The following is a 22366-nucleotide window of genomic DNA, read 5'->3' as shown; positions in this document are numbered from 1 at the left end:
AGTAGAATTTTTCATCCTTCCTAGTTTCTGCATTGGGTAAGGAGTTCATTTACCTTCAATCTTTTCCTTTTTTCTTTTTGCCGTCTTTTAAAGTTATCCTAAACAAAGAATAAAGGGAAATAAAGTCAGTCAAGGATACAGATTCCTTGGAAAATTATTTAATTATAATCCTCAACTGACCATGCCACAAGGTTTTTAGGGAATGTTCTCAATACGACATGGGTCAATTCCCATGTCTGTCAATCCAACAGAAATGGGATGGAATTTTCTCCCCTACCCTAAAATCTATGGGGAAAAAAATAAGGTGGGTACTCAAACCCCCACGATTTTGGTAATGGTTTAAATGATCTACTAAATTTAGCTGTAGCCTTATTGGGGGTGACAGCAGTGTCAAAGGACAAAAACTCCTTGCCTGCATTGCAGAGCTGCCAAAAAAAATGTCAGAGAGACACTTAAGTCTTAGAAATAGGAACAGAGACTCAAGGAAAGATATTTATTATTCTGTCATTCCTGGGCCAACTGGAAACTTGGACATCAAATTGGCATTTCCAGGAAAAGAAACTCAGCTGGAAGCACCTGATTCTTGTTTGAGGATGGAAGAATTCACCAGAGATTATAACAGAAAAAATACAAACTTTGGCACTTTTTTTCCCCCTTATCTCTTAAAGGAGTGTCCCTGGCTAACAGTACGTCATTAAAACCAAACCCTGAGAATGTAAGGATAACAACAAAGAAATTACATCATCGTCTTTCCTCTTTTTGAAAATACTGTCTTCAACTTCCCCAACTGCCAACATGATCATCTGGACGCGCTGCAGGTTCACAAACCCACTCTCGGTGAGGTACCCCTGCAAGTCAGAGAATAGCAGAGCTGAAAAACAAGCCTGTTTTGTAGCAAAGACACAGACACTTTTAAAGGAAAAGGAAAAACTCTCACCCCGGTTTTGTGCACAACGTTTTTATAGATGTTAACCAAGCGATCGATCGCTCCCTCCCTAAAGACAAACCACAGGGTGAGACTCATGGTAGTTAAAAGCACAGGAGGTGTTCTTGCAGGGAAGGAAAATACATTCTCATCTACCTGATCTCCAGAGATGGCAGATGAGGGAGAAAGTCATTCCCCACAAAGAAGCACATGAAGACCCAGTCATCAACGCTTCTTTCAAAATCAAAAGTGAAAGGCAAGCTGGCCATGGTGAGCTCTCTCTCCAAATACTGCAACACACACACACAAGAGGAGCTTAGAAAACACTGCACAGGATTTAAATGGTATTGCCAGCAAGCAGCTGCTGCAGCTTCTGCACCTCACCTCTCGCAGGACACACAGGCGGATGAAGATGAATTCTTGCTCCGAGACAGGCAGGGTGTCGGCAAACTGATCGTGCTAAAACCAGAGGGGAGCCTCATTAGATCCAAGTGCATCCTAGAGCTTTTCCAGCCCCATTTTCCAGGCTTGCTCCAAGAGGAGTTAAGAGGGAGCCAAGAACTGCCTCCAAAGCCCTCGTGCCAAGCAGGTATTTTGCTGCTTCACACATCTGTTCAGTTACTGATTGTTAGTGGGAAAAAACCCCAAATAACAGAACACCACAAGGGAGGATATCAGGTTTGGCATGATACTTTTGCAGTTTCACTTCTAATAGCAAACCTAGATATTCCCAATTACAATTTGCATTGTACTTCAGCTAAAACCAACAGCAAGAACGATTTCAGGATCTTATTACACATTACAGATTAAAAAAATTCCAGAAACAGCAAAATTCTTACCTTTCCTTGTTTTTCTCTGGGCAGACCTTGGCAATCCTTAACCTCATGCCCCATCTGGTTACAGAGAGCACATGGCTTGGGTTTATTTGGTTTGAACTCCTCCCTAATTATGGTGAAGTTTGGTTCGTGTGTAGCTAAGCCAAGCATGATCAGATCAGCTACCAAGCAAGAAAGAAGAATAAAATGCGATGAAGGATAAGCATCATCAAGTTTTGCTTTTTATAAAAAAAATGCTTAAAAGCAAAGTACATTCTGCTTAAGCAAGATGTTGATGTGATTACCCAGAAACCACAAGCAAGAGAGAACTCACCATCAGCCCCACACAGACAGTGGTGAGTGTTTGGGTCGTGGTTTGGTTGAGCTGTACAAATAAAAATTACATTTTGTCAAAGTAATGTAAAATAAGTTATTACAGACCATACCTCAATTTAAAACAAAATGCCCACATTAATTGGAATTTTACCTCTTTGTCTCCTGATGTAATCCATGATTTTATGTTCCCCTTCACCAGGAGCACTGGCATCTGACAAAATAACCTGAAAAACATTCAAATTATGTCAACAAGTGATGCTGCCACAGGAAAAAACCCAGTAACTTATACACAGAACACAGCATCTGACTTATGAATACTTGGAAATCTAATTTGCAGCTTGAACTAAAATATTGTGATTTAAGATGAAATTATTTAAGAGCATGGAAGCAGTGAAGAGACCTTCATTTTCCTCTACCAGTTCCAGGCTGAAGCTGACATTGATTCCAATTCCACTGAAATGATCACGTCATGTTTGACGTGTCCTGATAAATTATCAGGGCAATGAAATGGGCACTACAGAACTCACATATTCAGCTCATTGATGCACTGGAATATGATCTCATCACCCCCTCCTCACCCTGACATCCCGACGAGCATCAGTGTTTATAAAACCCCTGTCTGATGGGGGGAATCAAGCAGAGCCAACTGCCCTCTAATTAGAGCACTTGAGCAGTCAACTCGTGGCAAATAACACACAAATAACACAGGCAGCTGCATTTCCTGACTGCTCTGCCCCTTGTGTGCAGCAAACACAGGGCTGTCACACACAAAACTGGGGGAGTGGAGTGGTTGAGCAAGAAGAAGAGAGAATTTCCAAGCCCAGAAAGCTGGCATGTATTATTTTCACTGCCTGCCATTAGAGCAACAGAGAAAATGCAGCCTGCTGAGGCAGCAATTAGAAAAAAGAAATGCTGCAAAAAATACAACTTCAGTGTATCTTCACACTTTCCCCTATAAGGAGAAAAAGTGTTCCTAAAGCCCTGGCTCCTATTACGTGAAATTGTGGCATTTACCAGCAAACCTTCCCCCTGCTCTTCAATGAAATCACAGCAAATGGTGCTGGGAAATGGAGTTATCAGGATGAAATGGATCTCTGAAGTCTCAGCAGGACGTGCACATTGGCTCATTGTTAATGACAGCTCAGAACCAGGCCAAGAGACAAACCTGTTCAATTTCTACTCTTCCACTGGATCCCAGCCCAGCCCAAACACCTCCCTCATTTTCCTCAGGTGTGAAAATGGCAAACTCACAGTCAGGTTCTTCCAGCCCGGGTCAGTGTTCAAGCGGTCGGCGATGTAATAGCGGAGGCATTTAGCAAGATTGTCCATAAACTCAGTTCCCTACAAAGGGCGAGAAGGAAACAAATTAAACCTTCATTCAGCGCCTGGCAATGGCTGGGTCCAGGGCCAGCTCACTCACCGGGGTGATACAGTTGCTGTCAAACCTCTCCTTGACCTCCTCTGGAGGCAGAAAGCCACCTGGAGCAACAAAAACATTGAGCAGAGTTACATCCACATGGACCACTAGCAACGTTTTTGCATGAAAAACCCAGACAGCTCCCCTGGTAATAATTAACTTGTTCCGACCAGTTTGTTTTAAAAAATTCCCACAAACCAAAATTAAACTAGCTCTTACCATTATATTATCTCCATCCTACAGGTGTTTCTACATTTACAAACATTGTTAGTTCAGCCAAGCGATTTCAAAGCCCAGACAGCAGCAACAGACTCCCCTGTCACTCCAGCTGTGTCACCACCACCCTCAAAGTTGCTCTGACTTTTGTTTCCTCACTGAATTTAGAGTTTCCACTGTCAAGTAACTCCCCTTGCTCGCAGCTCATTATCCCTGTGCAGGAGTATTTCCATCTGATCCCTGCTTTTAAGCCTCCATCCTCCTTTCATCAAGCCCTACAAATGTGTACTTCCTTCCATAAGGGTTTTGGTTGTTTCCCACTGCATTTATCCCTGCTCTTCTGTTCAATTTATTTTCAAAAGGAATTAAGAGCACTCAACACAAACTCATTTCAGGCAAGAGACTGAAGAAGAAAAAGATGACATTTTGTTTTGTCTCAGTTCTCAACTTTGGAAAACATGGATCCAGCCTTCTGCAGGCTTGTTCTCCCCTTCTCCCAGCAATGCACACACAGAACCCTTTTTAAACCTTACTGAGGTGATCAAACAGGGTGGAAAAACCCCTGATAAGGTCACCATCCTACCTTTGGCCAGAATTTCTTGTCGGATTTTTTGCTTCTCCTCAGCAGCTTCCATCCCCTCCTTTGAGGCTCTGAATCTCCTGGACCGCTGTTGATTCATTTTGGCACGTGGAGCCTAAAAGAAGTCCGAGAAAACTCGGGTCACTTTTTGCATCTGGACCATCTCTCCCGTTCTGAGAGCTGGCTTGGTTTACAAGTTATGACAAAGAGTTGGTGTCTTTTATCAGATCTACTGACAACCAGGTTGGGTGGAGCAACCTGTGCTAGTGGAAGGTGTCCCTGCCCATGTGGAACCAGATGATCTTTAAGGTCCCTTCCAGCACAAACAACTCCATGATTCTGTGTACTGAGAGGAGATGAGCATTTTACAGCATTTTACAAAATGTGCCAATACTCACCACTCCATCTATGGCCATGTAAAGGAGTCTCCTCGGTCTCACAATGTTGAAGATCCTGTCAATATACTCAAAAATCGCCACCATCATCTCATCTTCATTTTTGGGTGCCGGCCTAAAACACAGAGCATTCAATTGAACATGTGAAACGCTGTCAGTAAAGAACTATGTTATGTGCAAAGAGCCACACAAAGTGCCTTACTTGTCCTCTGGGTGTGTGCAGGGGTGAATGATGCCATTCATGTCCAGGTAGAGGTTGTCGAACTCCACCTCGTTGGGGTTGGGTTTGCTCGTGTCAACGGGGACCTTGACACCATTGCACTCTTTGGCCTGGGGATGCAGTCAGGACAAGGATTTCAGCACAAAGAGCCAGCAGGTATCAATGCACACACTCACCAAAGTCTATTTTGTTTTCAGTGGCAGCAGAACAAAAAGACAGCAACGACTGCCCACATCGTTACCCAAAATGGCACTTTTTACTATTAAATAGCACTTTTTTCCTACAGCTGTTTATAAACCAGAAAACCCTACAATGGGCTATGGCACAGTTGTTCATTTCTGCTGACAAGAGAAGTTCCCATATCTCATTCCTTCATCCTAAACCGCCCAGAGCCACCTGTGCGCCTGGACTATTTCAGCACCGGATTCTTCAACATCCACAACAACCATGGTCACTTTTGCTTCCTCACCATAATTTCAGGCTTGTTTTGTTTGGGCCTTTGCTGTTGTTGGGTTTGTAGTTTGGTTTTGTGGTTAGTTTGGTCAAAAGGCAACGAGCAACTCTCTAATTCTCCCTTCCACCAGCCACAGGCTTCACACACCAGACTAAACCCCGAGAGCATGGAAGAGGCAGGAGCTGAACAAGGAAAAGCTTGATGATTTTCAGAGGGATTCCGGCTGGAATGAGTTATAACACACCACAAAGGTGGAATGAAGTGTGCCCTTGAACAGCTGGGCATAAAGCCAAGTCTAAAAATGAATGGCATGTTCTGAGGTAAAGGCTACAGTCCTGGGATAGCATGGGATGGGGGAAAACCTGCACACTGCTGGTTCTCCCATCACATGGGGCTCAGCACCTGCTGCTGAGCTCACACAAAGCACTTCCCTGAGCTTCTGTCTGCACACTGCCTGCCTGCTACTCACCAAGCTCCCCACATCTCTAACCGAGATTCAGAAGGAAAAAACCCCAAAACTTACAGATCATGACACTGACTTTGGAGTATCTTCCTGCTTTAAGCAGCAGCAGGACTGGCTGAGCTCTTACCCCTGTCCTGAAAGGCCACAATTAAACCCTGTGAAGTCTTTATTTGGTATTTACATTCGGCAGTTATTCTGAAAGATGAGATCCCCAACCACTGTTTGCTTCCTTTATAGCACTCACTAGACACACACACACTGGAATGTCATGGTTTTAGCAGAAACTAAGTGTCAGGTGCAAACACTGCACCTGACTCTGGGCAATCCCCCTCGATTCTCCCTGATCCCGCCACCCACCCTCTCTCCTGAGCCAAACAGCATCAGAAGGCATGGAAGGCTCACAGCTCTGTGATGCAAAAATGAACCCCCCCTTCACTAACCCATCAGGGTTTTCATGCAGCAGCCTCGTGGAAGGCTGAAGTATCTGGCAGGGATATCTCCTGTGATATAACTAAACTGTTCACTCCTCTTTTGAAACCATTGAAAACACATCTTCAAACATGATACTTTAGTTGCAGCTTTATTAATTCCTATCCATTTGATTAAGAATATTCTCTCCTGGATTTTTTATTATCTTCAAGATCTTCCTCTCATTCTTCCTGCTCAGCTTAAGAAGAAGATTATTTCTTTTTCTTAAATCTGATTAATCTAGTAAGGTAAGAGAACAAGGATCAACTTTTCAATATTTCAAAGAGAAAAGCTACCGGGAGATACAAAATTTCTGATTAGAGAGATTTATAGCAATCCTAAAACACACACAGAGCTGATTACATCGTGAGAGAAGCTTAAATTCATCTACAGTAAGACAAACTACAGCTTCTCCCTGCTGTCCTAGTCCACTCTCAGATTTATGACCAGATTTGAATATCAAAAAATGTTAATGAATACGATTTATCCATGTGCTGTCCTGGCTGTAATTGCAACATGCTCTTGAGTTGAAACAAGGCAACGTGGGTGAGGACAGAAGGAGCTGCCACTTCACTTATGGCAAACCTAAATCAGCCACGAGGAATTTGCTGTGTCTTTCCATTTATTTAAATAAAGAACTTTGGCTGTTATGAGTTCAATTATTAGAGACTGAAAAAAAGGGACACACAATCAGCAAAAGCAGGGCTATACAAACCGTTTTTTTACCTAAATGTGAGAGCAGCTTTGATTACACAGAGATTAATCTAAACATTTACAAATGTGCCGAAAAAGGCAAATCTGGTCTCAGAGAAAATGGCATTGAACTGTTTGTAAAATGTAATTGCTGTTTAACTTGTGGCTGCTTTTATATGACAGATCTTGAAGGGTTATCCAGGAACAGCTGGATGTCCAGGACAGCCCCTAAACAGAGGGTTCCCAGAGCCTCAGGACAGGTCACAGCAGGGATGGCACAACTCAGGAGTTTGGTACAGAGACAAGAACAGCCAGTGCTGCTGGAGCATTGAGGGAAACTGTTAAGCCCACATCCCCCCTTCCCCTTTTTCTATAAAAATTCCCAGACAGATTCTTAGATCTTAATTATCCTCCATTAAAAATTCGCTTCTTGCAGTGACAGGTAAATATAAACTTCCCACCTCGCTGAGAGGGGCTGAAATCACAGCTGTAATAAAACCACAAGAGGAACTCACAATTTTAACCAAATCTCTGTTTCACTGCCTGAACCTGAAACACAAAAACACCCTGGGAAAACACAGAGCTGAACACTAAAACTGACTGAAAACCCAGCTGCAGGCAGGCAGGGCACACGTGCAGCCTCCACGCAGAATTCCATCACTTCACCTTCTTCTCCCTTATACCCTCCACCGTGCTCCCTCCCCTTACCCCCTTCCCAGGTGTTTCCCCAAGGTGAGGCACACCTTGGAAGGAAGAGCAGAAAGGCAGAAGCCCCAACACATGCTCTGAACTTTCCAAACCAGCGTTAGGAAGAGCAGAACGCAGCCAGTAAAACCCAGTTTTCCAAACACAAATTATTTGGAAAAGCCTAGGGGAAAAACAGTTTGGGAAGCAAGAACTCCAGAGCCTGCAGTCTCAGAAACACTCTGAGCTAGCCCTGAAGAGGAGAACTGGCCATGTTCACGGCGCAGTAAATCCACCACGGTGCAGATACTCAAAGCCTGCTGCTGAAAGGAGACCCGCCCCTCCCCATCCTCCCTGTCTGCCCCCACCGTGTCCCATGGGATGGCACAACATTCCCGTGGCTGCAGGGATGTGCCTGAAGGAACCAGCCCCATAAAAAACCTGTAAACAAACACCATTTCAGCTGCAATACTGCCTGGAAACGCATCCATGGGACCCTGCAGCAAGGCTGTGGCTGAGCCATCACCGAAACCACCTTCTGCTACTATGGAAAGCCAGATTTTAGAAGATGTTTTTGGAATAATCAGCTCCCTGTTCGGCCAGGAGGTGTTTATCCTGTACTAGAAAACACCACCAATGAGACCAAAATCCCCTGAGGCTGCTCAAGGTTAAAGAGCATAAGCACAGACTTGTTGAAAGTCTTGGCTGCAGCATGACATTCTGGGTTTGAGGGGGTTTTCCAAAAAATAAAGCCCCAGGATAAAGAAGGAAGCTGGAGAACAACTAAAATGAGATAGAAGACTGATAAAGTAATGAGTAAGAAAATGAAACATCTGTGAATTACTCAAGCATTAGGAGGCTGAGAGCCTAAGGAAGCTGGGGAGCACCCATGGATATCCCAAAAAGTCCCTGCAGCTCCAAGGAACAGCTCAGTTCCTTCTCCAAAGTCCCGTTCCTGCCCTCTCCTTGTGCTGGCACTGCCTTTCCCGAGTCTATCCCTCGAGCAGGAACTGTGTGCCTGCAAACAGGGAGACTGAGGAGCTTCCAGACCCTCAAGCTGCTTATAACCATTTCCTTTGCGTTTCCTCACTCTTTTCAAGACACACAGTTGCACGTGTGTTTCCAGCAAATCCCGAAGCTTGCTGAGGCTTCTATTTTAATTTAAAAAAAAAAAAGTTGTGGAAAAGCAGGGACTGCGAAAAATATACAAGAAACAGCAAAAAGCATCCCCACTGCTCCTTGCGCAGCCCAAGTTCACCAAACACTGTCACAAATCCTACTTTCCCGGCCCGAAGTTGCACGAAGGCAGAGTCGACGGCGCCGGGAAGGGCTGGAATGCCAGCAAAGCGGCTGGAAGGGGAGAAACTGGGAGGAGAAGCCCAATTTCCACTTCCTCCATGTGCCTGTTCCTCCCAGGAGCGCTCCCGCGCGGGAGGGGCAATGAGCGAGGCGCTGGGATAACTCCTCCTGCACAGCGGCGCTTCCAGCGGGATTAAAACTCCGGAAAAACCACGAAAACAAACCCAAACAAAGCCGCAGCCCCCCCACCGACCGCCGCGCCTTGGAAAGGCCCCGCGGGAGCGCACGGGGGCACGGCGGGACTCGGCACCGGGGGCTGCACCGGGGCCAAGCACCGCCCGCCCTGCGGCCCGACCGGCCCCGGCCGCCCGCGCCCGCGCCCGCCCCGCCGAGCCCCGGCGCGGCCGCCAGCTGCCCCGTGCCGTGCCGGGCGGCCGGCTCACCTTCTCCTCGACGCAGTTGACGATGATGGAAGGGTACTTGCGGCTGAGCCAGCGGAAGAAGGCCGGCACTCCCATGGCGGCACCGGGACGGGACGGGACGAGCCGCGCCGAGCGGGACCGCCGGCACTGGCCGCACTTCCGGGGTCGGGGGGCGGCGCGCGGCACGCCGGGAAGGGGCGGGAGAGCGCGGTCACGTGACGCAGGCGCGCGGGGCGCCCTTAGCCGCCATCTTAGGTGGAGGCTGAGGGCGCCGCAATGGCGGCCTGAGGGGATGTCAGGAGTGTGAGGGGACCCGCCGCTTCACAGCCCTCCCAAAACCTGCCCGGCCAGCTCCTGGGGCACGAAACGGACACCCCGAGGGGAAAAGCAAAGTCTGAGGGCAGAAAAGTGATATGCAGAAGGGACAATCAGGAGCAAAGGCAAAGCCTGAGGGAAGGCTGACCCCTGAGGCAGCCCCACTGCTGCTCTTCCACTCAGCCAAGACACAAAGTGTCACAGCTTCCCCCCAAAACCAGCCTTAAACTAGCAGTTTAACAGGAAAAACACCCTCTCCTAGCACCTTGTTAATAAAAAGCAAGCACACACACGCCAGTGTTGCCCAACAAGCCAATAATTAAGAGAAACATCAATTTATTTCAGCACCCTGCGAGCTAGGTGCTCGGTGGGTTCCGTAATCCAGTACAACCACCAGACTTCCAACACCATATTTATACCCAGAAATCTGGAGTTGGTAACTTAATAAGCACAGCCCCTCTTCTAGGACTGACCAGTAATTCCCACAAAAGTTATGAACATGGTTCAGCTATAGGATACATGGAATTTGAGTGTTTTGCCAAGTTAGGAATGTACACACAGACAGACATCAACATCTGGATTTACTACATCCTTAAAGCTTGGTAGTTCCAGGGTATCCTTGACTAAGGGATGTACTAATTAGGTCTCTGCATGAAAGTATACGAAGATCTTACATTAAAGAACAACCTGACTTCAGACACTTTTGACATATCCCAAATTTTGCAACAGCAGGAGCGATTCAGGGCACGGCTGCTCTGTCCCCTCTGAGGGGATGTTTTCAATGGGAAATGGATCCACGTGGTACATGATAGCGGCACGAGGCACAGAGCTCCCGTCCCCTCGTTCTGTCCGTGGCATAAGCAAATACTGTTAATTTATGGCCGTTTGACGGCACCTAAATGGAATTAAACCATCGGGTATTAAATGGGATTAACACGAGGCAGGTTTTGCTCCGCCGTGTCCCGTCGTCGCACGCCAGCTCTGTTAGCAGGGCAGCCACAGGGCCGAGGACAGGGAACAGCAGCCCGGGAGCCATTAGCAAAAATAACAAAATCTCAGCAGTGCTTGTTGAGTCAACGCCGCTGATTTGGGGAGTGGAGGGGAACCTTGGTACCTGGCTAATTCTCTGTAGAACAAATTAACCCAGTATTGTGTCTCTCATTATTCTTATCCTCACTTGGCTGTTGTTAAGCCGTTTTCTGTTGTCGTTCCTCTCAATAAAATCTGTGACTTGAATAAATTTCCCTGTGCAACTTTGTAGTGGCACCACACCTGTGGTATCAGCTAAAGATAGTCCTTTATCTGTTCCATACAAAACATTCCCTGATTGAAGCTTCCTATTGTAGTACTTCTCCTCCTGGAATTTTGTAGGGAGCACGGCAGCTTAGCATTAACATTTTGTTTGTTTTGATGGGCAATCCGTTGTTTTTCTGATAATGCCGAAGAAAACAGGAGGCTGGCGGACGCAAATGAAATGCGATCGTCTTATCTTATAATTACTTGGGTAAACAAATGCTGGAAAAATTAATACTGCAACAGACAACTCCTTGAAAAGCTGGTTTGAGCATCAGCAGCCGCACCAGGCCACGAGCTCAGGTCTCACCTCCAAGCTGTGCATCCATGAACACAGCACAGAGTGGCGCGGCACACCCATGGCAGGAGTGGGGAAGGCTTCCCGCTCAGGCACTTTCCTTGGATGAGTGGCGTGCCGATGGAAATCTGTTAGGGCTGTATTGATTCCAGTCCCCCTGTCCGTCACCGTCACCTGCCATCAGCCCTGGGCTGCCGGCGTGACAGCTGTGAAGGAGCACAGGGAAGTTGACTGGCAGGATGTTTTGCATCTAATGAGTCTGTGCACAATAAGAGTATAATAAATAACGCTCCGGAGGAACTCGGCTATCGCTCCGACAGCGAGAGGCAGAGATTGCCTGCGCACGGCTCCGCAGCCATCTGTCACCTGTCACGGGCCGCGTGTCTGGGGCTGAGCCGGACTGCGGCGATGGAAAGCCTTGCAGACTGGTGTCATGCCAGCAGATAGAAAGTGGGCTGACATCAACAGCCTGAAGTCACTCAGCAAGAGCTTAGAGCTGCAAAGACAGGCTGCTGGACTTTTCCAGTGGGGCCTTGGGCTGACATTACCTGAGCCATCCCTCAGTTCCAGCCCGTCTGTGGTGGGATAGTGGGGAGCTCACATTTAGCAGATGGGTAGGAGCGAGTCAGGGATGAATGGAGCAATGACCCAGGCACCAGCCCTCAGGTGCTGGGTTCAGACATTGGTGGCCATAGCAATGAAGAGCTGGGAGCTGTGCCACCCTCTCCAGCAGTCTGGCATGGCCCACACCATCACCTGGTGTGCAGGAGTGGCTGTTGGGAAGCATGAGAACTCCTGAGGTCCCCTTGGGCTGCTCCTCCTCTCCACGCACCTCCCGTTCCTTGAGCAATGTTCCCGTCACACAGCACAGGGGTTCCTCTGGGGGCAGCAGTCCCACAGGATACGGGGAGCTGGTGTGGTAAAAATGATATTAAGGCCCTCAGTAAAGCCCAGCTTTAGTCCTTTAGTTGAGCCCAGCTCACTCCCAGGACATCAGCCCTGGTCGTAGACTCATCCAGCCCCATCCTTGTTACAGCTGGTTTCCCCATTCCCAGAACATTCCAGGCTGCACCCTCACCAAGGTCAGACTGAAACCCACAGCAGCTGGCTGTGCCAAGGGTTCCTGCTCAGTTCCAAACCTTTTGCAAGTCATTTAATGCAGCGGAGCTCTCAACCTATGCATTCCTCTTATGAAACGGAATGTTATTCCCATTTCTAGCTGGGTTTTGAGGGATGGGGTGCAGAGAATGGTGCCCATGTTGGGAGATGTGGGTCTAAGGCACAGCATGGTTTAATTGGGGTGCTGCTTTCTGCTTTTGAACTTGTCATTTATGAACAGCTTTTTTTTTTAACATGTCCCCTGGTTTCTCCCTCCCAAAGAAAATCTCATGTTTAATGAACTTAATTTTAGATAAAAGGAATGAAAAGAAGAAAATTAAAAATGCATGAAGCTCCTAGAGTCATCCAATTACTGTGATGTCCACACAGCAACGCCAGCACAGATTTCACAAAGCAGGGAAAAGCAGGAAAGCACTGGGGCTCGCCACATGTAAATACTGCTCTGTTCCAAAATGTGCTGAATTACAAATGGACATTTTATGCATTTCTTCTTCTTGATCTGTTGCAGAAGATAAAGATCAAACATGCCAGCCCGCCCCAGCAGCGCCTGTCTGCATACCCACAATGCTTTTCTGCTTCTTCCCAAATCCAATCTAGCACTGGAGTCCCCATATTGGGATGCACACAAGCCTCAGGAGGGGACTGTCATGGGGCAGGGTTCCTGTCACAGCAGGAAAACGCTGCAGGTCAGAGAGAGCATAGACAGACAATGTATAGGCCCCCTAATGTTTATTTGGTGTTTAAATTTTCTTTGCCCATAAAGTGACAAGCAGCACTTCAGCCTGTGGCACACTTACTGTGTAAAAGGAAAGAGAGTTTGTTTCTTCCCAAAGGCCAGTGGGAGAATCTCAATCATAGAAGTCATCGAAGTCATCTGAATCCGCACTGTGAGTCTGTGGACGCAGAGCAGCCTCGAGCTCGGAGCTGCTGTCATCAGATTCGCCCCAGAATGCTGCGGGTGAGGAGACAGAAACCAGAGGGATAAAATCTTTTCCGTGGCGATGCCATTTGTCCCAGACATGACCATGGCACAGCTCTCCCGAGGCTGACTGAGGGGTGGGAGTTTGGAGCCCCAGCCCCAGGTGTGTGTGTCCAGTGCGGTGTCCGGCAGCGGAGCGGCTGTGCCCGGACAGTGGCCTCATTCAGTGCTCCCACTCCATTGTGCCTCAAGGTAGCTGGGCAGAACATTTCCACTCCAAGCAATTTACTTGACCAGCTGCTGCCTGAATCGCAGCTTTGTCTATTCTCTTCCCCTTTCTCCCACTACTTGACCCTGCAGTGAAGTCACCAGTGGGCCATGACATCACAGCGTTGGCACAAAAATGGCAATGACATCACGAGTGAAACATCACTACTTTGAGATTAGATCAGATCCAGGCAGGCCTGATCTTGTGGCTTTAACCTTAGGTTCTGGGAGTTAGCAAACCCCTTCACTGACAGCAGCAGAATCCCACTGCAGTTCAGAGTGCCTGAGAGATTTCTGGAGATGTGAATTCATTTGAGCCATGGATAAAACAGAGCAGGAAGCGTCAGGGCTGCAGTGGCTGACAGAGCCGTGCTCTCTGTTCGCACCCATTCCAGAGGCTGCTGGCTGTCCAAAGGCAGCGCGGGAGCTGCAGTGCCCGGGATGAGGCCCAGGGCTGGGACAGGGACAGCAGAAGGAGGACAGCTGTAGCACCCACACAGACACTGCAGCTCGCGTTTGAGGCACTTCGGTGCCTCTGATGGCACCAGCTCCGTAAACACCTTATCTACAAATGCAGCAGCTGCATCTTTCATCCTCCATCCCCGGCCCCCTGGGCCGCACGGCTGCGCTCCGCCGGGAACATCAGAGCAAGCCCCGCGCTCACTCCCATGCTGAGCGGCTCCGAGACAGGAACAGGCTGGGGATGCCAGAGCCTTTCAAGCGCCACCAAAGCACCATCCTTGATGGCATCTGTACCTCAGTTCAATGACACACCTCTCAAACTGGCCATTCCCAACTGCCAGGCAGCCGGAGCAGGGCTCCAGGCAAAGAGTTCCTGCCTCCCAGTGCTGCCCCGCTGGCAGGAGGCTGCCTTAGAGGCAGGGGGTGACAGGGAAAACGGGAATATGTGGGGAGCGAAAACACATAGGGCCCAAGCACCAATTCAGAGCAAAACCAGCCTGGCCACAGACAAAACCATCCAGCTGCACCCACGTCACAGGGAAGACAAAGGATCCCTCAGGTTTCTCCTTCTCCAGGTTCCCTCCACCTGTTTGCTGGTGTTTGATTAAACCCTGCAAAGATCCCAACTCATTCCACCCCACCCAGCCCACAGACACCTCGTCTCTGCCCTGAATCTGTCCTCCTCAGTTCCCTGCTGGCTCCTATGTTGAGATAGGGAAACTCCATGCCTCCCCTTCTCTGTACTTTATACAGGTCATAATGTTCTGGGAGGGCTTTTACAGTATAAATTAAACTAGAAAGACACTGATTTTTAATAGTGTAACATTTGTCTCTTACCTTTGGATTTTATGGCGGTTACTGTCTCCTTCTGCAATTCAGTCCTGTAAAAGATTTCAAATAATGAGCATAATGTCTCCAATTAAAAAAATGTAAGTCACTTTTTAAAAAATACTGTGAAATGGTTTAGAAAAACAGCAACCCAGTAATTTCTGTAACTTTTTTTTTTCCCCCAAATAACTATTTAATCACAGGCTTCTTTACCTAAAAAGTGGAGACATTCATGTGCAGCAGGGACACAGGACCAGCTGTTCTGGAGTCACTCCCTGGTAACAGCACTGATTTACACCAGCACGGAATTAAGGTACAGAGGAACAGGGCCCTGTCAAGCCGTTGCAGCCTTTCAGAGCATGCAAAATATGGAGAGACAAAATCCAAACAAAAATAAATCCCCCCCAGTGATGCTCCCTGCACTTCCTCCTGATCCCAGCGCTGTCCTCCGGCCCCATGGAAATGTGCAGTCTCCGCTGCCTTTGATCCACCTTGATGTGTGTGCAGCCTGAGCCTGCTCTGCTAAATGGCTGCTCTTGTGTCTGGAGCATCACAGGCCCTTTTGAATCTCTCAAACAAGCTGGAATAATTTTGATCTTTTGTGTGCAGTGCATGCATTGTGTTGGGGCTGGGGAATAATCACACGGGGGCAACAACGGGGGAGAATTAACTGTTACAGCAGCAGTCCAGCAAGAAGCTCCAAAAATAAAGCTTCAGCTGATTTTAATAACGAAGATCAAATAGGAGGTATTTCGGACATCACCAGACCATCCAGTGAAATATAAGCCAATGTCAAGGTGCAGTTTGGAGCTGTGGCCTTGGTCACAACAGGACTCTCCGAAATGTCTGTGATTTGCTGTGTTTCATTTAAAAACGTGGCAGCAAATACAGAAGTGCTTAAAGTGGGGAGCTACAAATATTCCACTACTGTGGAGGCATTTGTGAAGGAGACAAAAAAAAGCAAGGACGTTTCCTTGCTTGTGTTACTCTCAGTATTCAGTCAGAATTTGGGATTGCAGCTGGCAAGGCCCATGTAAAGTTTCACACGTTGCTGCTACCAGCGGTGCAGCCATTTTTCCTTTTGACCCAGAGAAAGCTCCCACTGTTTAAGTCTTGTCCCCTCTCCTCAGGCTCCCACTCTGTGGACAGAAATTCCCAGAATATTAAACACAGCCCAGGTTCCACCAAGGTGCCAAACCAAAGCAGAAGTGCCAGCACCAACTGACAGCACTAGTAGAGTGCTAACATTGATGTAACTCATTATTAGCTTCTTCAGTAAAAAACTTTAAACTGTTGGGCTTCAAAGGTTTCTCCAACATTCCTTTAGTGCGCCATCCCACTGCCTTTCCCTTTTATTCTGAGCAAAACCCTTACACTCTTACTTCTCCTTCAAAAACATTCACTTGACAGGATACCCAGGGAGGATTTGAAGCCAGAGCCTCGGAGCTGATCCTGCAATACGCTGAACACCCTGAGCTGCTGCTTCTTTTGTTGAGATCTCCTGCCCCATAGCACTTCCCAGAAGGTGCTCCATGCAATCCGGGCTAAGCCCACAGAAATGTCCTCAGGAGGCTGTGCCATTTTCCCTGGGTGTGGAGCAGGACACTTGTTGCTGAGCTGCAGCTGGCAACGTTCCTCCTGTGGATGCCGGCACAGGAGCCATTTCAAGCACCTGAGGAGGAGATCAGGCAGCAGCAGCCACAGCTTCCCCTCCAGCCACATCCTGGCCTGCTGCTGGGAAGGGAGCGTGGGGGTTCCTGGAATTTCCAGTTAGCTTCTTAGAAAAGCCATTTGACAACTGAGTTTGTCAAATCTGTCCTGCTTCTCTCTGTGGTTCAACCCCACGACAAACACCAGCAGGTTGGTCCTTTGGGTCCGGTGCTGACACCATGCTGAGGATCACCAGGGAGTATTGCCCAGCTATCCAGACTTGGTTCTCCAGATCCAGCTGAAGGGCTCATAGGGAAAGGACCTGGCTGTAGGAAGATCTGGAGACCTTCCCACTGCCACCCCAGCTTCCCATGAAGAGAAAGATCAAAGCTGGCAGGAGATGGGGGAGACAGATGTTTGTGTTCTACCAAACACCACCCATTCCCTAGAGTTCATCTTCCCAGACCTAATCCACCACATGTGGAATGGGGTTCACTCCCCAAAGAGCCGCGAGCCAAAGCCAAACACAGCTGTCCCCAGAGAGGGAGATGGGGAATGGGGTGTCAGCAAGGGCTCAGCAGGAAAGCTGCCGGCACAGGGAAATGCCAGGCAGATATAGAAAATGGAGTGAGGACATCAGAAGGGCCAGAGGGGAAATGGCAGCTCCCCCAGCGCAAGCCTAGAAAATGCTGCAGGGAATAAATTCTGGGATTAGGTGTGCAGCATTAAGCAGCACTGAGAGATGCAGCAGCACCTCTGTGTTGCACAGCAGCTGCACTCAGCAGAGCCGGCTGTGGCAGCGATCACCCAGCAATCGGAGCACACAATGGGCACAGACCTCCGCCGAGACATTTTTGGGGTATAAATGGAGCTGAGTTGGTTCCAATGCCTTGACTAATCCCTCATCGTGACCCTCCGATACCCACTTACACGTTTGCTTCTTCCCTAAAATAATTCCAAACTGAACCCAGGCTCTAACAAAGAAAAAACCCAAACCAGTTTCACTTCAAAGGGCCTTTTAATCTCTCCATTCCTCTGATGAAACAGGCTTTTTGTACTGAAGATGCTGCAACAGTAAGAAATGAAATAGGTCCAAGAAAATATTTTTTCCTCTATAAAGAAAATTAATGTTAAGAGGAAAATATCAGGACAACCACAGCCAAGTTAATCAAGGGGGCTTGCTGGAAAACAGCAGAAAATATTTACGGTACCCAGAGTGTCTTTTCGCTAAAGCACCTGTTGAACTTCTATCTTTTAGTGTCAAGCAAAAAAGACACCCAAAAAATTTGGGAGATCCTAAATGCCAAGGGTTTTCCCAGCTCTGGAAAGCCAAGTATCTACAGTATATACTGTATATACTGCACACAAGTATACAGTATATACTGCACACTGTTACATAGGCAGTATAAACTCAAAAGTCCATTCATCATGCCAGAGTTGGAGTAATAACACTGAATTTCAGTTATTACACTGCAAGTAGGATGACCCTTATTTTAGGATACAAAGATTTCTGTCGAGCTGTGTGTAAGACTGGTCTCTGTTTAGATTCACCACGCAGAAGAAAAAAACCCCCACTGACACAAAGATGCATCACAGCGCTGTGAGGAAGCTGTGCAGGAGACCAGGGGCAGTGCCAAAAAATCCACTGTTCCCTCTGTGCTCGGCCAGCAGATGCTGGTGCCTCTCCCCACTGACCTGGCAAGGCATCGCCACCCCAACACTGCTGCTTGTGCAACAGCTGGGGGTGCAGGCAGAGGAAACAATGCTCACACAAACAGCTGGAACAGCAGAAAATCGCGCTGGAATTTTCAGAAGCCATTTCACAACTGAGAGTACACCGGGGAATAAAACAATCGGATCCTGGCTGGTTTTGTGGGTGCATTTCCCAGGAATCCGGACCCACGCGACACCACTTCCCTGGATTTCCAAGGGAAATGCATTTGTCCATGTCCTGTCTGGGATGTCTCCTCAGAGCGCAGCAGAGTTTTCGGTGTCGGGACTGGTTTGGGAAGGGGGGAGCAGGGGATACGCAGAGCCCGAGTGCCCCCCGATGGCCAAAGCCAATGGGCCCCGTGAAACACTGGCCTGGGAATGATTAAGAGATGAATTCGACTCTGCCAACTTCTATTTGCATGTCACTACAGCTGTGTTGGTTAACAGGGCTGAAAACCAGCCTTCTGAGACCCCCCCAGAGTCCTTCCAGCAGATTAATTAAAGTTTAAAATACTTTACACCGTGTTGGTGTCCTGACAAATCCAAAGCGGGCTTTGGTTCTCAGCTGATAACGCACCTTTAATCTCCAGATTATTTGGAAACGAGACAGCGCAAACAAGTCAAGGAAAAATAAAACGCTTGCATCCGAAATGGGGAATTCCCAGAAAGCGAGTGACCTCCACTGGCTGCATCCATCGCTACAGCCCCCCGGAATGCCACACACATCGCTGCCCAGCCGCCTGCGCTCGCCGGCAGCCTCAGCCCTGACTTCTGATACCTTCTCCCCCCAGCACTGTGTAATTTCATGCCCTCTCTCCTGCTGCAACACCCTAACACCCCAACCAAAGGTGCATCTCCCTGCGTGGAAATATTCCCCCGGGAAAGTAAAAGAGCCAGGGAAAAGCAGTTTTCTCGCTGGAGGTAGAGCAGGCGGCATTTGCGAGAGAAGAGGAAGCTCTGGCATGCACCGCCGAACAAAAGGGAACAAGTGGTCTTTACTCGGAGAGCAGCTTCCTATTAAGACTCACTCCGTCGTACATTATGCCTTTCATCCCCACTCAACCACAAAATGATTTTGCTGTAGGAAATACAATGGCAGAAAAAGATTTACATTGAAAGAATCTTTAATAATAAACTGTTGCAGATCTGCCTACTTCCCCATGATTTATAATACAATAAACATCGGATTCTATTAAGTCTCATGCACTGAAGACACGCACTGAAAACCCGAGTATGAAAGCCCTCAATTCTTCCCTTCTCCAGGCCCATAATAGTGAAACGAGCATGGATAAATGTGCTAAGAGTATCTCTTTGCATCTTTTATAGCTTGTGTGTATCAATCTGTAAAGCTTATTAAGAAAGTCATTGCTATGCAAAGCAGCACCCAATCTCTTTCTCTTGCTTTTCAACAGCGCGCAGTGTTTAGCCAATAGGGCCGGGCCCCGGCCCCTCATTCCGCATTCATAACATGCAACATTTGCACAATGTGTATCTCAAAGGCTGCTGAATAGAAAGCCTTAATACTCATGTAAACAACTGCAAACCAATTACTTAATGAATCAGGCCCACACATAATGAGGTGCCAGACAAAGAGCTATAAATGCATTTTTGCGCCCGAGACTCCGCTTTAAAGTAAAATCCCTCAGCTGTAGTTTGGGCTTAACTGGCACATGATAATTATTGTCTGGGGGACATCAGAGGAGCCACGGTTTTTATTCCGGTCCGGCGGGGTCTGCGCCGAGGTCACTCATCAGCTCAGTGACAAAACGCGGCAAAGGAGAATTTATAAAGTGCCACGGCCGAGCTCGCAGGGATGTTTATTCTCAAGTAGTGGGTTTGAGACCACTTGTGAAAGCAATAAAGCCCGAGGAGTGGCTGCCGGGAGCGGAGCTGCAGCGCCGAGGAACCGCGGCACGGCCCAGCTGCAAACAGCTCTCCCTCTTCCTCTTGTGCCGCTCTCTAGGCAGCCAAAGCCAAGGGCTGCTCCCAAACCCCACCTTGGGAAGGCTGCGCTGGGTTTGTGCCATTTAGAAAAACTAACTCTTACACTGACTCTTACACTGAGATTTATTATGTTGTATTTTTAAAGCAGCATCATCACGTATGCCTGCACGAAGCATGCTGCTACTGAGCACCCAGAAGCCTGGAATTATAGACCAAAGGGAAGTATTTGAAATGTATTACAAATTGCAATTTGAAAAAAAAAATCGACCTAAAAAGATGTACAGCATCTAACCAAGGTGGAAGTGGCTGCAAGCACAATTAGCCAGCAGTGCAGCAGCAGTGGGGTTTAGCTTGGAGAGATTTTAAATGAAAAACAGTTAAATTTGAAAATTACACATTCAGCTACAGTGATCCTGTAAATAAGTTCTCAGGGCCCCATCCTGCTCTTCCTGCTGTCCCAGGCTTCAGGGAAGGGCTAAAGTGTAACATTTCAAAAATTCATCTATAGAAACACCCTTGCATTTCATAGCACAAGGCAAGATAACGTGGCTCATCATTCTCAAAGTTCCAGGAAATATAAAAAGGGAAAAAAATTGAACCTAAAATGGTAAGAATCCCAGACAAAAGCACCAGAACACCAGTCATTGAGGCTGGGTATTTACTGGGCTTGAATTACAGAAATTCTGTGATTTTAGCCGCAAGTGTAGAATTGGACCTGGCCTCACCCACAGCAGCCTAAAAATCCTCCAGAAAGATCTGTGTCATGGACACAGGAGGAGCTTGTAACCTGAGGTGTTCCAAACCTGCAGTGTTTGATTACAGAAACACCAACTTTAACCCCAAGTAAAAAAACAAATTGTGTGAGCGTCAGCCCTTTTCTGTCACAGTTTCTCACTCCCGGAATCATTTCCAATGTCACAGCTTTACCTGGAGAAGGGAGGAGCGCCTCCATCCGACAAGGAACTGCTTCCCGAACGTGTTTCCAGGCTGTCACTTCCTTTGGGACTGTTGTGGCCATGATCCTGACCTGTGCAGGAAAAACAGGGACTGTGAACTTTCCAATGCCCTGCCACAGAGTGACGCCGCTGGCTCTGGAGATTTTCCAGGAGATGCCGGGAACAGCCACGAGCATGGTTAGAGCAGAGCATCGGCTGCTCCAGATTAAGTGGGAATCGCTTAAAACCACAAAAACCACCTTCCCTCCCTGGCAATTAAGTCATCATGGTGATTTCTTCCAAACTGGGTAAGTTTTGCACCTTTTACCTCACTTTAGGAAAAGGAGCAAACATGGAACTTCTCTTCAGAGCTGTTAGCATCATAGCAAAACTTAAAGGATTTATGGAGTCTTTTTACCCTCTTTTTTTTTTAGTTCCCATTTACTTTAATCAGAAAGGTTTTGTTCTCCTTCCTCCTAAATGTAGATTATTTTGGAATGTTACAGTTCTGTCAATATTATTTGATAGCTCTGTGTTTTTAACCATTCTCTTGAATTAGACAAATTACTAGATAATAATAAATAAATTCTATAAAAATCGAATTAAATGCATATCTTGAGATTTTTATGACATAAACAGCCAAATACCCAACTATTTCAAAACCTTTTATCCTCCCTTCCCTTTCTTCCCTTTTTTCCCCATGCTCTGTGGATCTCATTTCCATTCTGTAAAGATTGATTTAAAAAAAAAAGAAGAGGCAAATGGATTCATTCACCGGAGCCAGACAATTGCTCATCTTCGTATTCGTTTCCAAAGCACATGATGCTCAAGCACAAATCCCACTTTAAAAGGCTGCTTTGCATATATATATTTTATTTATATATATATTTTTATCCATAGCACTGAAACGATAACCCAGCCCTGCTGTCACCGCTGTCCCAACCCAGGACAATTTAGTATTTCTGTCCACATTGAATTCTCTGCTTTCAAACTGGCTGTGCACATTCCCAGTCCCTTCTGCACTTGGATTGCAGCAGCACCAATTCTGCTCAGCCTCAGGCACTTCCAGCAAAGAGGTGCCAGAGCCTGCTCTGGAGGAAAAAGAAATCAAGAATGACAGGGAAAAAAAAAAGAGAGGTGGGGGAGAAAAGAATATGCCCCCCTTCCCATGATGTATGCCAGGTCATGGTATTGCCTCTCCCAAATCCAGCATTCAAGGTGCTGCTGCCTCTGCTA

The 22366-nt window shown here is 47.5% G+C and overlaps 2 protein-coding genes across 8 annotated transcripts in view; both read right to left on the bottom strand.

Annotated features, from left to right (window-relative positions):
- Window positions 1-9560, bottom strand: part of XRN2 (5'-3' exoribonuclease 2) — a 33524-nt gene extending 23964 nt beyond the window's left edge. Inside the window, exons 1-14 of the mRNA XM_085054092.1 lie at window positions 9409-9560; window positions 4887-5014; window positions 4688-4799; window positions 4293-4404; window positions 3497-3555; window positions 3328-3417; window positions 2228-2300; window positions 2075-2125; window positions 1765-1922; window positions 1310-1384; window positions 1082-1215; window positions 938-995; window positions 741-848; window positions 54-98 (exon numbers count right to left, since the gene is read on the bottom strand). Of these exons, the coding sequence (XP_084910218.1) occupies window positions 54-98; window positions 741-848; window positions 938-995; window positions 1082-1215; window positions 1310-1384; window positions 1765-1922; window positions 2075-2125; window positions 2228-2300; window positions 3328-3417; window positions 3497-3555; window positions 4293-4404; window positions 4688-4799; window positions 4887-5014; window positions 9409-9483 (1278 nt within the window). The 5' untranslated portion in view covers window positions 9484-9560. The remainder of the gene's footprint in view (window positions 1-53; window positions 99-740; window positions 849-937; window positions 996-1081; window positions 1216-1309; window positions 1385-1764; window positions 1923-2074; window positions 2126-2227; window positions 2301-3327; window positions 3418-3496; window positions 3556-4292; window positions 4405-4687; window positions 4800-4886; window positions 5015-9408) is intronic.
- Window positions 9561-10266: 706 nt separating this feature from the next.
- The window catches only part of KIZ (kizuna centrosomal protein), a 32249-nt gene continuing 20149 nt past the window's right edge, over window positions 10267-22366 (bottom strand). For 5 of the 7 annotated variants that reach the window (XM_085054095.1, XM_085054094.1, XM_085054093.1 and 2 more), the window contains 3 exons: window positions 21123-21222; window positions 14898-14941; window positions 13125-13364 (listed from right to left, as the gene is read on the bottom strand). In XM_085054095.1, coding sequence (XP_084910221.1) covers window positions 13261-13364; window positions 14898-14941; window positions 21123-21222 — 248 coding nt within the window. In that variant the 3' untranslated portion in view covers window positions 13125-13260. Of the gene's footprint in view, window positions 11500-12867; window positions 13093-13124; window positions 13365-14897; window positions 14942-21122; window positions 21223-22366 lie in introns of those variants that run through there. The other 2 variants (XR_014850533.1, XR_014850534.1) reach the window with 2 other exon arrangements.

Source organism: Lichenostomus cassidix, chromosome 3 (genome assembly GCF_008360975.1).
Source record: "Lichenostomus cassidix isolate B80296 chromosome 3, HeHo_3.0, whole genome shotgun sequence".
Taxonomy (NCBI): domain Eukaryota; kingdom Metazoa; phylum Chordata; class Aves; order Passeriformes; family Meliphagidae; genus Lichenostomus; species Lichenostomus cassidix.
The sequence above is the reverse complement of the archived record's forward strand: the minus strand, read 5'-3'. Positions and strand labels throughout refer to the sequence as shown.